The sequence below is a fragment of the Marmota marmota genome, unplaced genomic scaffold, assembly GCF_001458135.2.
Source record: "Marmota marmota marmota unplaced genomic scaffold, marMar, whole genome shotgun sequence".
NCBI classification, from domain to species: Eukaryota; Metazoa; Chordata; class Mammalia; order Rodentia; family Sciuridae; genus Marmota; species Marmota marmota.
Genome location: NW_026000016.1, coordinates 31,343,698 through 31,358,013, shown reverse-complemented (window position 1 = coordinate 31,358,013; position 14,316 = coordinate 31,343,698). Strand labels below are relative to the sequence as shown.

At 35.2% G+C, this 14,316-nt stretch overlaps 1 protein-coding gene across 1 annotated transcript in view; it reads right to left on the bottom strand.

The window, feature by feature from the left end:
- Ush2a (usherin) overlaps positions 1-14,316 on the bottom strand; it is a 740,698-nt gene that overhangs the window by 480,103 nt on the left and 246,279 nt on the right. The window contains exon 21 of the mRNA XM_015483330.2: positions 4,392-4,622. Within this exon, the coding sequence (XP_015338816.1) occupies positions 4,392-4,622 (231 nt within the window). The remainder of the gene's footprint in view (positions 1-4,391; positions 4,623-14,316) is intronic.

The window sequence follows — 14,316 nt, the reverse complement described above, 5'->3', positions numbered from 1 at the left end:
CATGGAGCTTGATATCAAATCAGAGATTCTGCATCTGATAGAAGAAAAAGTTGGCTCCGATCTACATATTGTGGGGTCGGGCTCCAAATTCCTTAATAGGACACCCATAGCACAAGAGTTAATAACAAGAATCAACAAATGGGTCTTACTTAAACTAAAAAGTATTTTCTCAGCAAGAGAAACAATAAAAGAGGTAAATAGGGAGCCTACATCCTGGGAACAAACTTTTACTCCTCACACTTCAGATAGAGCCCTCATATCCAGAGTATACAAAGAACTCAAAAAATTAAACAATAAAATAACAAATAACCCAATCGACAAATGGGCCAAGGACCTGAACAGACACTTCTCAGAGGAGGACATACAATCAATCAACAAGTACATGAAAAAATTCTCACCATCTCTAGCAGTCAGAGAAATGCAAATTAAAACCACCCTAAGATACCATCTCACTCCAGTAAGATTGGCAGCCATTATGAAGTCAAACAACAACAAGTGCTGGTGAGGATGTGGGGAAAAGGGTACACTTGTACATTGCTGGTGGTACTGCAAATTGGTGCGGCCAATTTGAAAAGCAGTATGGAGATTCCTGGGAAAGCTGGGAATGGAACCACCATTTGACCCAGCTATTGCCCTTCTCGGACTATTCCCTGAAGACCTTAAAAGAGCATACTATAGGAATGATATGTTTTTATCCTATCCTTTTACCTTTTATCTGTGGATGTCTTTGCCTATGAGGTGAGTCTCTTGGAGACAGCGCATTATTGGGTCTTGGTTTTTTAATCCAATTTTCCAGTCCATGTCTTTTGATTGATGAGTTTAGGCCATTTACATTCAATGTTACTATTGAGAAATGATTTTTATTCCCTGTCATTTTATTTCTGTTTTTTAATTTAAATTAGTTTCTCCTTTGATTGCCTATTATTCTAGTATAGTTTCTCCCTTTGCTGGTTTTCACTTTTATTTTTCATTTCTTCTTCATAAAACATTTGAGTATGTTTTGTAGTGTAGACTTTCTAGTCATGTATTCTTTTTAACTTTTGCTTATCATGGAAGGTTTTTATTTCATCATCAATTCTGAAGCTTGATTTTTCTAGGTATAGTATTTTTGGTTGGCATCCATTTTCTTTCAGAGATCAGTATATATTATCTCAAGACCTCTTAGCTTTGAGGATTTGGGCTGAGAAATCAGCTGAGATCCAGATTGGTTTGCCTCTAATAGTGACTTGTTGGTTTTCTCTGGAAGCCTCTATATTTTAGGCTTGAATTGTTATCATTATATTTTATAAGGTAAAAATATTTAAAGCAGGTATGAAAGATAAGTCAGTTATACGAGATTCATTTCTAATAGTGAAATGAGATATTTATATCTCATATAAATATGAGATATTTACTCATATTTTTCAATATGAGTATGAAATATATTATGAATATATGAACAAACCCTGTCATTGATGGACAAAATCTGACTTTTTTTTCCTATTGAAAAATGTATAATAACATACACTACCAAATATTTGTCTTTGATTGTTAATTGATATTTCCATTCACATTTCATGAATCATTTTAATGTCTGAGATTTTAAATAAATAATCCAAAATAAAGAACACCTCAACTTATCATAAATTTAGGTTTAACATATAATTTATCATATTAGATGTTGCCAAGATTTTATTAGATTTTTCTCAGAATCTGGAAACTATGTAAATGGAAAGGAATGGATTCTTTCACATAACAATCTAGCTTATAGAAGCATTCTGGAATTAATTGGTGTGGGAGAAAAATCCCCCAATATCTTTGGGAATACAAATAGAAAGATAAATAATGTTAACTCTACTTACTGTTTTCTGCATATAAACTAACAACAGATCCAAAACACTTAGCAGTGTTGAGAATGAAATATTTGATAATTATTTCACCTCCTATTCATACGAATTACTTTTTCAACATGTCATTGCACAATTTCCTAAGAACAGTTCTTAAAAGCTCTCTTCCACACTGCAGCACAGCCCTGGCATTTAAATCAGAAGTGTCCAATTCATGATTCAACCATGGAATTCAGTAACTACTGTACCATGAGCGAGCCTTTTTCTCAAGCCTCATTCCCTCATGTACTCTGAGGGTGAAAATACTTATTCTATAGGGTGGCTGAGAGGTTGAATGAAACAATATAAAATAATCATAAAAATCAAAGGGGAAAGGTAACATTGGGTGTCCAGGGGAAGTGCTTGGGCATGACATTGAGTAAATTGCAGTGTTATATTGTATATTACATGAATGTATGAACATGTAACAACAAATCTCATAAGTATGTACAACTATAATGCAACAATAAAGTGGGGGGAAATGAAAAAAATATACATATGAGCAAAACAAATATAAAAGACTTCTTATAAACTTACCTCTCTCTTTAGGAAAGATACAAGCTTACACAGAGCTACCAAGTTAATTTCGAAAATATGTCCTAAATCATTAATTATGTGAGATTAGTTAAGCCATGAGCCCTCTTAATAAAACTATTTTACCAAATCTGGCAGTTAAACAAAAGGATCCAAGTAACAACTGAAAGTAGACCTGGTTATTTTACAAGTTATTTTACTTTCTTTACAAGTAAAGAAAGGCAACCAATACAAAGGAAATCAGCAATGTCCTAGAATATGCCCGAGCATCGTTGAACATCATATTCTCCAGAAATCACAGATGCTCTAGGGAGTACTTAGAGCCCAAACTGTGATTTGTCTGCCCGCCCTTCAATTGATGTGTACTCCAAGCATATTTTCTGTGTAGCTGGACACTTTATTACAGACAGAAGGATACCACTCAGTGAGGCCCGTGTTTATGGCCTAACTTTTTAAAAGAGGAAGTTGGAAAACTTCCCAGACACTGCATCTGCCCCTAGCCTGTGAACCTCAGAGTATGAGGCCAGCCAGAGAGACTTGAAGACTACTAAATTTATTAGCGGTAGACGGGCCACTCTATCTTTCACTGCAGCAACAGTAGGTGATCCCATCAAAAATCTGTCTGCTGGCTAGCCTGCAATTCCAAGCTGACATCTATGTAGAGTAGAACCTGCTGACTAGAAACAAATGCTATTTCCTTGAAGAAACATATCATGAGCTAAATGTTCAACCAGGGAGTTACTTTCTACTTCCATCAGAGAAAAGGGTTTCATTATTATCTATGCATAACTTTTTATATACCTACTTTTTTTCTTTTTGCCATTTAAGAACAGTAAGCAGAAGTAGATCATTTCAGGAGAATTCAATAGTTCAATTACTAATACTTAGTGATGATTTTGATATAACTGGGAAAACAGTTAAGCATGAATTAATCTCATTATATTTCAGCTATAATATAATCATGATCCATTACAAATGTACCTCAATAGCCAGCCTCATGGTAAAACAAACTGCTTGCCAATATTTTCCATAAAATAATAGAAAAGACAAAAATCAAATACAAATTTAAAAAGTAAACTATGTATCATTAATAGTTATAGTTTTCTGGAATTACTCTAGAATAGTTCTGTTAGGATCTGTAATTCACAGAGGCCATAGGGCTTCCAGAATATTATAGTACTAGTAAGACCAGAAGTAGGATAAGGCAACTGAGGCAGGGTCACACAGGTACAGAGCCCAATCCTGGCTTTATTTAAAATTTTGTTTAGATTTTCTTGTGGATTTTTTTTACATTGGTTTTCATTTTTTTAAAATGTTTCATTAAAATATTATTTATATTAGTCCAGGGTGTTTTAGTGCCTTAAAATTTTGTGCCCGAGCCAAGAGCCTCCCTTGCTTCACCATAGTCCTGGTCCAGAGAAGATTCTTTTCCCCGAAATTAGTTTTCCTACAATGTGCTCCACAAAACATGGGATATTAATAGTTGTTTCATTAAAAATAGAGAGGAAATGAGAAATGTAAAAACTGCATCAAATATATGTCAGAATGTTTACCCAGATACAGTTAAAGGTTCCTTATCTTTCTTTTTAGACAGCTTTAATGACCTGATATACACTGAGAAGCTCACATAGCATGGGGCATTTCTCCAACCTATTCACCCCCAAGGTTCAGTAAATGATACTCCGAGAAACACATTTTTGTCTTAATAATGTTTTAGAGTCATCTCCAGTACATATTTGGTCCAATAAGGCTGCTTCTCCTCAGCTTTTATCTTTCTTTAACTCACCTCACATTTTGCCCCCCCAAATACTAAAAATATGGACATGTTGACATAATCAGTGTATGGTTATAAGAAGACTGAATTGGTATTTCTATTTTTATGATAGTATAGTTAAAATTCATTGTAAAGGGATATGAAAATAATGGAAAACAGCAAAACAATAGAAAACATGCTTGGCACTTCTTAAATAAAGCAGTGTCAAACACTCTTACCAGTAAAGTCTGTACCGACTGGGTGAGTGGTGCTGGGGAATTTACAATATCCATTTCCTGTGAAACGGATTCCTTTCATCATGGTGGCCATGGGAGCTGGTAGGGATGACTCTCTCCTTTCCAGCTGGTATAGAGGAGAGGGACCATTTACTTCTTCAGGTAGAAACCACCTCACGTGAATCGTGGTGCCATTAATTCCTTTAACCACAGGAGGCCTCAGGAGGGCAGGTGCTAAATATCAGAAAATTTGTGTTACATTCAAGAATCTGGTTTCTATCTCTAGACACAAATATTCACACATATGTACAGTGCATGCACTTGTGTACATCACACTCAAAATCCAATCAGTTGTGGTCACAAGTATCTACATGGTTCTAAGAACTGACAATACAACATGGTTTATATCCAGTGTGACTAAACACAACTTAAATGACTAAAAATTCTTAATCAAAAACTTCCAAGATTGATTTTTCTTGAAAGTAATTCTCAATTTTTTTCTAAATAAATACTAGATTATAGTAGCCACTGCTCATGTCCCATCTAGAGTCCATTTAGCATGCATGTATTCCGTTGCCTTAGCTTTTGCACCTTTTAGCCTTCACTGGCTCATAGACTGACCCCTGCTTTTCAGAATTCCCTTTGGCTGAGTGGGAGCTGCCTTACCTAGAAGCTACAGAATTCCCCAGTGAGGCCTGCAGCCAAAGGCTAGTTCTGATCACAAAAGACAGAGTCCCTTGATTTAACATTTCATCAACTTGGTGCTACAATTCATAGAGGTACTATAGCTATTCAATGTGCTATGTGAGCATGTGTTTGAAATGGACTATTGGGGAAATAAGAGTAGGGTCTGAGAAGAATTGGGCAGGGTGAACTGTCACTAATTTGTGCAAAACAATTGGGTAACAGAGGAAGAGTGAACCTAGGATACCACATCTCTGAGATCATTTTGTTGTTGTTGTTGTTATTGTTGTTGTTGTTGTTGTTTTTTAAGGAGTCAGAAAGTAATTTTTTAAGACTTTAATTTTTGGAGTGGTTGTACATTCACAGCAAAATCGAGAGGAAATGACAGAGTGTTATGGCATATCTCATGCCCCCGCACAGCCTCTCTCATTACCAGTATCTCTCACCAGAGTGGTTTATTACAACTGATGAGCCTACATAGGCACATCATTATCACACAAATTCCATCCTTTACCTTAAGATTCACTCTTGGTTTAGTAAATTCTAAGGGCTTGAACAAAAGTATAATGACCTGTATCCATTCTTATAGTATCCTACAGTGTTTTTACTGCCCCCAAATCCCTCTGTGCCTGCCATTCATGCTCCATCACTAACCCCTATCAACCATTCATCACTTTACTCTCTTAAATATTTATTTGCTTATTTTGCCTTTTCCAAAAGGTTACATATTGGGATCACACAGTATGTAGTCTTTTTAAGTGACTTCTTTCATTAATATGCATGTAAGATTTTCTTCATGATTGATAACCCAAATTAATAATATTTACAATACTCCATTGTTTGTATATACAGTTTATTTATTTATCTACTGAAAAAATATCTTGAGTCCAAAGTTTCAACATTCATAAAACTGCTATAAACATGCATTTGCAACTTTTTGTGTAGATGCAATATTTCAACATCTTTGGGGAAATTCCAAACAAGCAGAATGGCTGGATCATATGGTAAGACTATGTTTAGTTGTGGCAGAAACTGTCAAGCTGTCTTCCAAAGTTCCGTTCTGCATTCCCACAAACAATAAATGAGAGTTCCTGTTTCCCCACATCCTCAGAAGCCCTTGGTCTTGTCAGTGTTCCAGATTTTGACCATTGAAAGGAATGTATTGTGCTGCCTCCTTGTTTCAATTTTCACTTTCCTCAAAACATATGATGTGGAGCATCTTGTCATACACTTATTTGCCCAATCTATATCTTCTTCGGTCAGAAAGCCATTTCATATACAATTTTCTGATTTTTGTCAAGCTTAGTAGTGATATAAATCAAAACAAACAAACAAGTAGAAAACCACTCTGAAAACCAAATAGAGCATTTGTACGTCAGCAGTTGACAAACTCTGGTCCAGGCACAACAGACTCTGGGCAGCCTCAAGTCCTGAAGCAGTCAGGAGCACTGCTGTCCCTGAAGCAACAATGCCTGGTCATCAGCAGTGACCTCAGACATAGAGCAGCAAGTTCCCAGTGCCCTCAAATACCTTGGGGCCTGGCATGCTTCAAGATCCTGGGACACAGGCAATTCTTGGGAGTTCCAAAGAAATTCTAAAAGAAACAGAGATTAAGATTTTCTCTACAAAGGGAATAAGAGGATCACCTGAGCCACTGAAAATTGTGGCTAATGTGCTTGTGTTTTGATTCTTTTGTTTCTTTGAACAGTTGAGTTAGTGGGCTGAGATTTTTTCTTATGCTAAGTGTGTTGGCTGGATTTGATAGGTGAAAGTGAAGAGCAAGCCTACTTAAAAATAACACCTAAAAAGGCTGTGAACTTTTAATTTAGACTTGTGTTAACATAGCCTTATTGACACTGAGGCATGGCCTGTTTCAATAAACATAAATCAAAATGATATAAATATAAGAACCCTGCAATCATGAAAGGAAACCTACCTTAAAACAGTTTAAATTATTATGTATTACCTTTTAGACTTTGGCCAGCTTTCTAAAAGAGAAATAATTACTTGTGATTCTATTTTAACTTTTAGTCAAGAAGAAGAGGCACTGAAGAAAAAGTTCATTAACTTAGAAAGATAATTAACAATCCTGTTCATCTTCTGCCTCTGAAACCCATGTGATATTTTTATATATGTATAAATCTATAAATTATATGCATGACTTCTCCTAGTATTCTGTGCCAAAAAGCAGCTAAATAGTGGGTTCTCAAAGATTTCATTCTGCAGGCTGTCATCCCACTTCAAAATAATCCAAAACAAAATAAAAAGATAAACCATCCAGAAACTTCTTCTCCCGCTAAGATTGTCATCAGAGTTTGGAATTCCACCATTGTATTAAAATTTCATCAGGGCACTCTGTTGCATCTTGTGCCCAATACCTCATTGAATTTTCAGAGCAAGCCTATAAATTAGATGTTATTTTTATTTCCATGTTATAGGAGAGAAAACTGAGGGTCAGATTAACTAACTTGCTTAAATGGACACAGCTGAGAAGGAACAGAGGCAGAACTCAGCCTGCAGCCTTCTGATTTCAAAGCCCTAGACTTAAGCACTCTGGTTTATTGCTACCTTGGTTATGAGCTTAACCAAAGAAAGAGGGTTACCCAAGATTTCTCAGTCCTGGGCTCAAAGATGCAAGTGAAGAAACAACTACATAATTTATTTTTAATTTTTAACTTTTTAGAAACACAAAAAATGATATTTTGAGTTCTTCTATTTTCTGGACTCCAGAAATTGAATAGTGTTCTGGGATTAGGGTGCTGAACTTTTCAATTTGAAAAATTCCATCTAGCCCAATAGAACTTTCCCTAATACTGAAAACATTCTAGATTAATTTCATTTGAACTGAATATTTAAAGGAAGCATCAATGGGCCTTCTGCACTTTTTAATGATGGAAGAGTTTCGTTGTTTGAAAAGAGCACTCTCATCCTCAAGGTGACCCTTGTTTGACACTCAGTACAACTTTACTCTAACTGAATGAGGACAGCAATGAAGTTCTGAACCACCATACTATTCAGAATTCTGTAGCATAACCCATAATCACTTCTTATCAGAAATATAAATTGAGAGTCAAAAATCTAAAGGGATTCCAGCAACTCTGTAGTTGCTTTTTAAAAGACAACCTCCTAAAAGTGAGAACATGCCTTTCCTAATACAACAGACACTAGTATGGCAATATGTAAATCAATGGATGTGTAACTAATGTGATTCTGCAATTTGTATACGGGGTAAAAATGGGAGTTCATAACCCACTCGAATCAAAGTGTGAAATATGATATATCAAGAACTATGTAATGTTTTGAACAACCAATAATAAAAAAAATTAAAAAAAAATAAAAGTGAGAGCATGCACTTGCTTTTATTTTGGCAAAAAGATTATAATCAATAAAGGCACTCTTTCACTGACAGTCCACAAATTAATGTCAACTATTCCAAGTCTAGTAAGTTGTGGAGCACTTCCTTCGATTCCCAGGGGAATAGTCTCACCAAGCAATTACACTGTTCTTAGGAAGTCAACTCTAGAGAATGAGTTGAACTAGACATATTTTATCCTTTTCCTTAAGAAAAAAATTTTTAAAAGTCCAGCTGGTGTATTGTACAGTTTCACATGGAGTAGTCAACTAGCCTGTTTGAAAGGGTGAGTGCCCTGCTGAGTCATTCTTTTCTCTAAGACCAGAAGGAGGAATTAAGTGAAGTTGTCAATCAGTTAAACTAGACTGGCCTGCTGCCCCCCTGCCCAGCCCTACCATCAACATACACACAGAATCACCAAGAGAGACTGAGGTAATGAAGGCTTATTTGTTACATTATAAAAAAGCAAAGGGATTATAGATACAAATAAATGTGGCCTTTAAACGTTTCTTAATTATAAAACAGTAAATTAAGAGATAATATTAAATAACAGGAAGGGCTCTGCAGACTTTTAGAATTATATTTCACTTTTAAATTTTCAATGCTGCAAAGATTTCAGAAAAATAACAAAATTATATATCTGCCTAAGCTTTCCTATGAACAACATGAGGATAAATTTTGGGCAAAATATTTTGACAATAACATCTGTTACCACAAAAATGCATGATTATTTTAGTTTTACAAAACAAATTTCTATACAAATACAAGGCAATATTACTACTCATCAATAACACATCTTTCAAATTGCATATTGTGAAAGAAAGCAATTTACCTATATTTAAGATGTATCTGTATTTACTTAGAAAATTCTATTATGAATGTAAAACATAAAATGCATCCTTAATATCTATCATTTCAAAAAATAATATATGATGTTTGCTTTCACTTGGAATGAAATTAAAGTGTTCTTGTAATTTTTTTCTCAGTTGCACTGTAATCCAATTTCTAGTCAATCTCTCCTATTTATAAAGATACTTTTATAAAATGTTCTGGTAATCTACTTCTTTATGCAGCATTTATTACTTTATAATCTGATTAATGGCATATTGTAATGAATAAATTTGCACTTGCAAAATTTATGTAGTGTGAGTTTTGAGCATTATAGGATAAAAACTAGGCAGACACTCTTACTGATACACAGGTCTTTGTAATCAAATCTCTACATTTGTTTTCAGGGAAGAATTTGTTGTCTATGAAGACTGTATGACTGTGTCATTCATTATGTTGAAATGTTATCCACTTACTATTATGAAAACAGAATTCTAGAAGTGACTAGCCCTTCCATGTTTCAGGGATACGTAGGAAGCAGATTAACATAACACAACCTTAGGCGCCTGTCTAAAGAAAATAATTTGACTTTCTCTCAAAGATGTAGAACCACTATGTGACATGAAATGCAATTTGCCAAACTGGTGGGCCAGAATACTTGCATGAGGGTGCTGGGACTAGGATGCAGACAAAAATCCAGGTGAAGAGGTCATGGTTTCCCAACTGACAAGTTCCCAGCTGTAACTGCTCAGTAATGAGTACCCAGAAGAGGAAGAGATTCTCCCCACAAACTCAGAGATCACCCAACATTGCCATATTGACTCTCTATTTTCTGACTTAAGAGAACAAAATATATTTGCCATTTCCTGTTCACTAATCATATTCATGAGTAGATACACTCAATGAGACTAACCTGAAAAGGAGAAAATTTAGGTTCTAGACTGGCTCTGTAAGACACTAATTAAGGAACATTGGCTAATAGTCCATTATTTGATCTCTCTGTTCCTCAGTTAACTCATTTTTTAAGCAGTGACAGATCTGGTTGTGTCTAGGATCTCTAGTTTCAAATTTTATGAAAGAACATTTTAAAACTAGTGTTTCTCAGTTTGTAAACCACAAAGGGGTGCAGGGCATACTGATCTCCTTAATCCTTGAGGAAGCCTGCAGGAACCCTCTGGCTTATTCCCTCAGCTTTCAGCCACTGTTTCTTTACCCAAGTATGAAATACAAATGTTAGGATTGGTCTATGTGTTCCCTCAAATAAAGAAAGGCTACAAAGGCAATACTTTTAAAGAACTTAAGTGAGCCTGTTAAACAAAGACTACCTTAACTCATTACCATTTTGGTGATAATTGATGATCTGTATGTACCTAAGTAGCATCCTATAGGTGAAGAGAGAAGGGGATCCATTATTTCTGAACTGCATGTATAGTAGCAGTGATGACAGCAACCACCATTCCCTAAAGTCCACCATTAATAAAAGGTAGTTGCTTGGACTGTAATTATGGCATCCTTGCTACCCAAACTTGAAGCTTTTATGGGGCTTATGCAATTAACTACTTAAATGCATCGTAACACTTGCTTCTCTGACAGCAAAGTATTGATTTTTTAATCATTTTCAAGTCTCCTCCAGCACAAATAAATGTACTACAGTTACAGTTAATGCACTGTGTACATGCATTAAATGCTGGTGTCACACAATTTATTATTTTGTGATATATAGAATTGAAGTCTGGCTTCTCAGAAAGTACCATCAGTGATCTAACATCAGCATGGGAACTACCATTGTCCTTGATCTTCCAAATTCTCTAACTTCAAAAAGCTAGAGACCTTTTTTTAATAGGATACTTAGGCTTTCAAAAAAAAAAAAAAAAAAACCTGAGAGGTGCTGAATGTAAATCTTTTATATATGTCAGTGTGAGAGAAAATTTTAAATAGCCTAACAGAGAAGATTCAGTTTATATTTTCCTAAAGGTGTCACTGTGGGACCTATAGCAACTTTGTTCAGATGAATTTTTGCCTGGTTAATTTCTTTCCTTACAGTTTTTAGGGCACATCTGTCAAAATATTTTGCAAAGGAGAGCCTCTCTGATTCAGTCAATTTTTACATATTTTAATTGCATTGTTTTAATGCCTTATTATAGAATGTACATATAGTCCATTACAAAACTAAGACTGTGTTTTTAAAATTTGATTTCTGAATGCCATTCCTCAAAGACAAAAAGGCCAATAGACACCCTGACAAAGCAGACCTGATGACCAAGGTCATTATGTGTTTCACAAAAACACACTTTCCTTGGGTACATTTACACACTCAAAATTAAAGTCGGTGAGTAAAAAGCAGTTAATTTTGTTTTGTTAGAAATAATATCATTTTAGTTTTAGCATCTAAGACAGATGCCAGCATTTCACTCTGAACAGATGGTAATTCCATCTAATAGTGCATCTCTGTATTAGTAAGGTCTGTTGTGTATACAAATAGTAATAAACACTAGGTAAGGATCAAAATAAATTTTAATTGTTGACATTAAATCCTGGCAGCCACAGTTCTAAGGCTGCAATATTCCTTTTTCAAGTCTGTCAGATTTACTAATGCTGCAAAAGCTTTTCTGAAAGCTGCCAGATTCCAGTTCCAATAAAAACATGTTTGCACACTACCAATTATGGTCTTCAACTAGGATACCTGTACTCAAACGCTGAAATAATTCTTCATGAATGACATGGAACCAGTGCTACTGTCTGTGTGATTGTGTGCCAGTGTTTATTTTTTTGAATGCTCCTGAAGGACTGAACATTTAATTAAGGAATCAGTAATAAAATGGTGCATCCAATTGTAACATTAGGGGCCACAGCATTATCACAGCCACTTTCTTACCCTGCTAAGTAGAGATCACCCATTCAATGCAAGCTGGGCTTCCTAAACTCTCCAAAAGTGACATCATCCTTTGATTTTGTTTAGTTTCCCTGAGTCTGAAGGATTTCCCTGACAATCACAGACAGCATCAGCAGTGCTTTCAATAGGCTTGCTGGGGGTCAAGTGTGCCAACAAGCATAGATCTGGTTCCCATAATGCCTCCAGCTATCTGGTATTACAAGTAGTATTTCCTGTTTATTTTGGGAAGCTGCCATGTTTTTTAAAAAAGAATCATTTAAAAAGCAAAACAATAAAAAAACAAAAACGATTTGGCATTCAGGTGACTGTTCAATAACAAACATGCTTTGCAATCATATTTCTTTAAAAAATGGATGTATTTTTTTTAAATCATGAAAAATATATTGCTTCCACCATATGGGACAACCAACGACTCACCAACCGATTTAAGATGCAGCATATTGAGCTGACCATATGTTACAGTGCTGTTGAATGGCTGAGTGATTCATGCCCGTCACATTCTAGTATATCAATTAAAGCTCCTTGAAGTCTGCATGATTTGTGTCTCTGTTATTAAACCCTGCTAATTCATCCCACTTACACATCTGTTATAAATCTCTAGGAGTGCTGCATGATTCATGGCAATCTGTGAGCATGCTACAGCAAATTCTTCTCCTTGTAATTAACAGTAAATTGTTTTACTGCCATGCAATGAATTTTTCAGTTATATTGCAAATGAACTCCTAAATGTGCGGTTCTTTCCTAAGAACTGACTTATATCATTAGGCAATTAAAAAGTATTGCTTTGAACCAAAAGCTTTTAATCAAGAGAAATGCAACTTAAATGTTGCTTAAGAGCCAAGGAAATTTGACATGGTGGTTATGAGTGTAAAATAATTTCTGTTGAAAGAGCAAAACAAACAAACAAAAAACCTTCGGTGCACTCAGTTTCACTGATGCTAAGACACAAGAACTGCTGCCTGAGAAGACTTGGTGAGACAAGTTTTTGCACAGATACTGTTTATCTGAGAAGTTACTTAAGTCATCTGTCATTACTAAATTTCTCAGGCTGCTTTACACTTCTCTAATTGTAAAATGCTGCTTTTATTCTTGAAATAAATAATTGGATAATTAGCCAAGTTGAATCATCAGAGGATTCCAGTGCCGTTCAAGTGTTCTTGTCAAAGGTGAAGCAAATTCATTTCAGCTCGCCTCTGCAGCTCTTCCAAGAGGCTTTGATTTTTTTTCCCACCACTTTCTTGGCAGCAGCCTCAGATTCATGAGTCCATACATCAAGTCAGTAGTTTAACAACAAATGGAATTAAATTCAAAGAAGGGAAACTAATTGAAGGACAGCAACAAAAGTGTTTGGTAATGTGCTTTTTAATATGGCATGCCACATTTGCATGATAATTTTTCCTTTTTAGCATGGAGCAGAAAGTGACTAGCTTAATGAGGGATTATTCAAGACAGGAACGAACAAAATGCATTCATAACTAAGAACAAAGATTGTATTATGAAGCGAAAACAGGCAACCTCAGAGAAGTAACTGGATGATTGGTTTATGCATTATGAATAAAAAGGTAGAAAAATATTTATATTAGTATTCACTAATGACTATATATACAAGATTGTTGTAATTAAAATTATAAATTAACATATTAAGAGTGCTTGTTTAATCACTCTGGGTCCTATTCCCAATGAAAAGACTTACGTACCTGCATGCAAAACAATGTGTGTTTTCAACCCAGAGGCAAACAGACTATACATTTCACTTTGGATTCAGAGTGAAAACTTAATGCACCACTAATTATTTGCTTAATGGGAGATGGGCACTCCTAAGCTCAGAGAATTAGAGGTCAATTTTTGACAGGTGAAAGAAATATCATGTTATTCCTTCAGGAATGAATCTCCAAAAGGAATTTCTTAAAAAGAAGGTGTAAAGTGGACTCCATTTGAAAAAAGTGAAAATACAACAAATTTCCTAAATTAAATGGATAATTTTTAAGAAAAAGCATAATAAAAAATTTCAGAGGGCCCACTTCATCAGACCTTCACACTCATACAACTAGAAACAAATATGAAGCTGCAATATTTTGAGATTTTTGCAAAGGTGAGACACTAGCTATTCCTGGAAGAATACCTTCAGTAAGTCAGTTCTCAGACTTTGTCACTAGCATCAAAATCAAGAG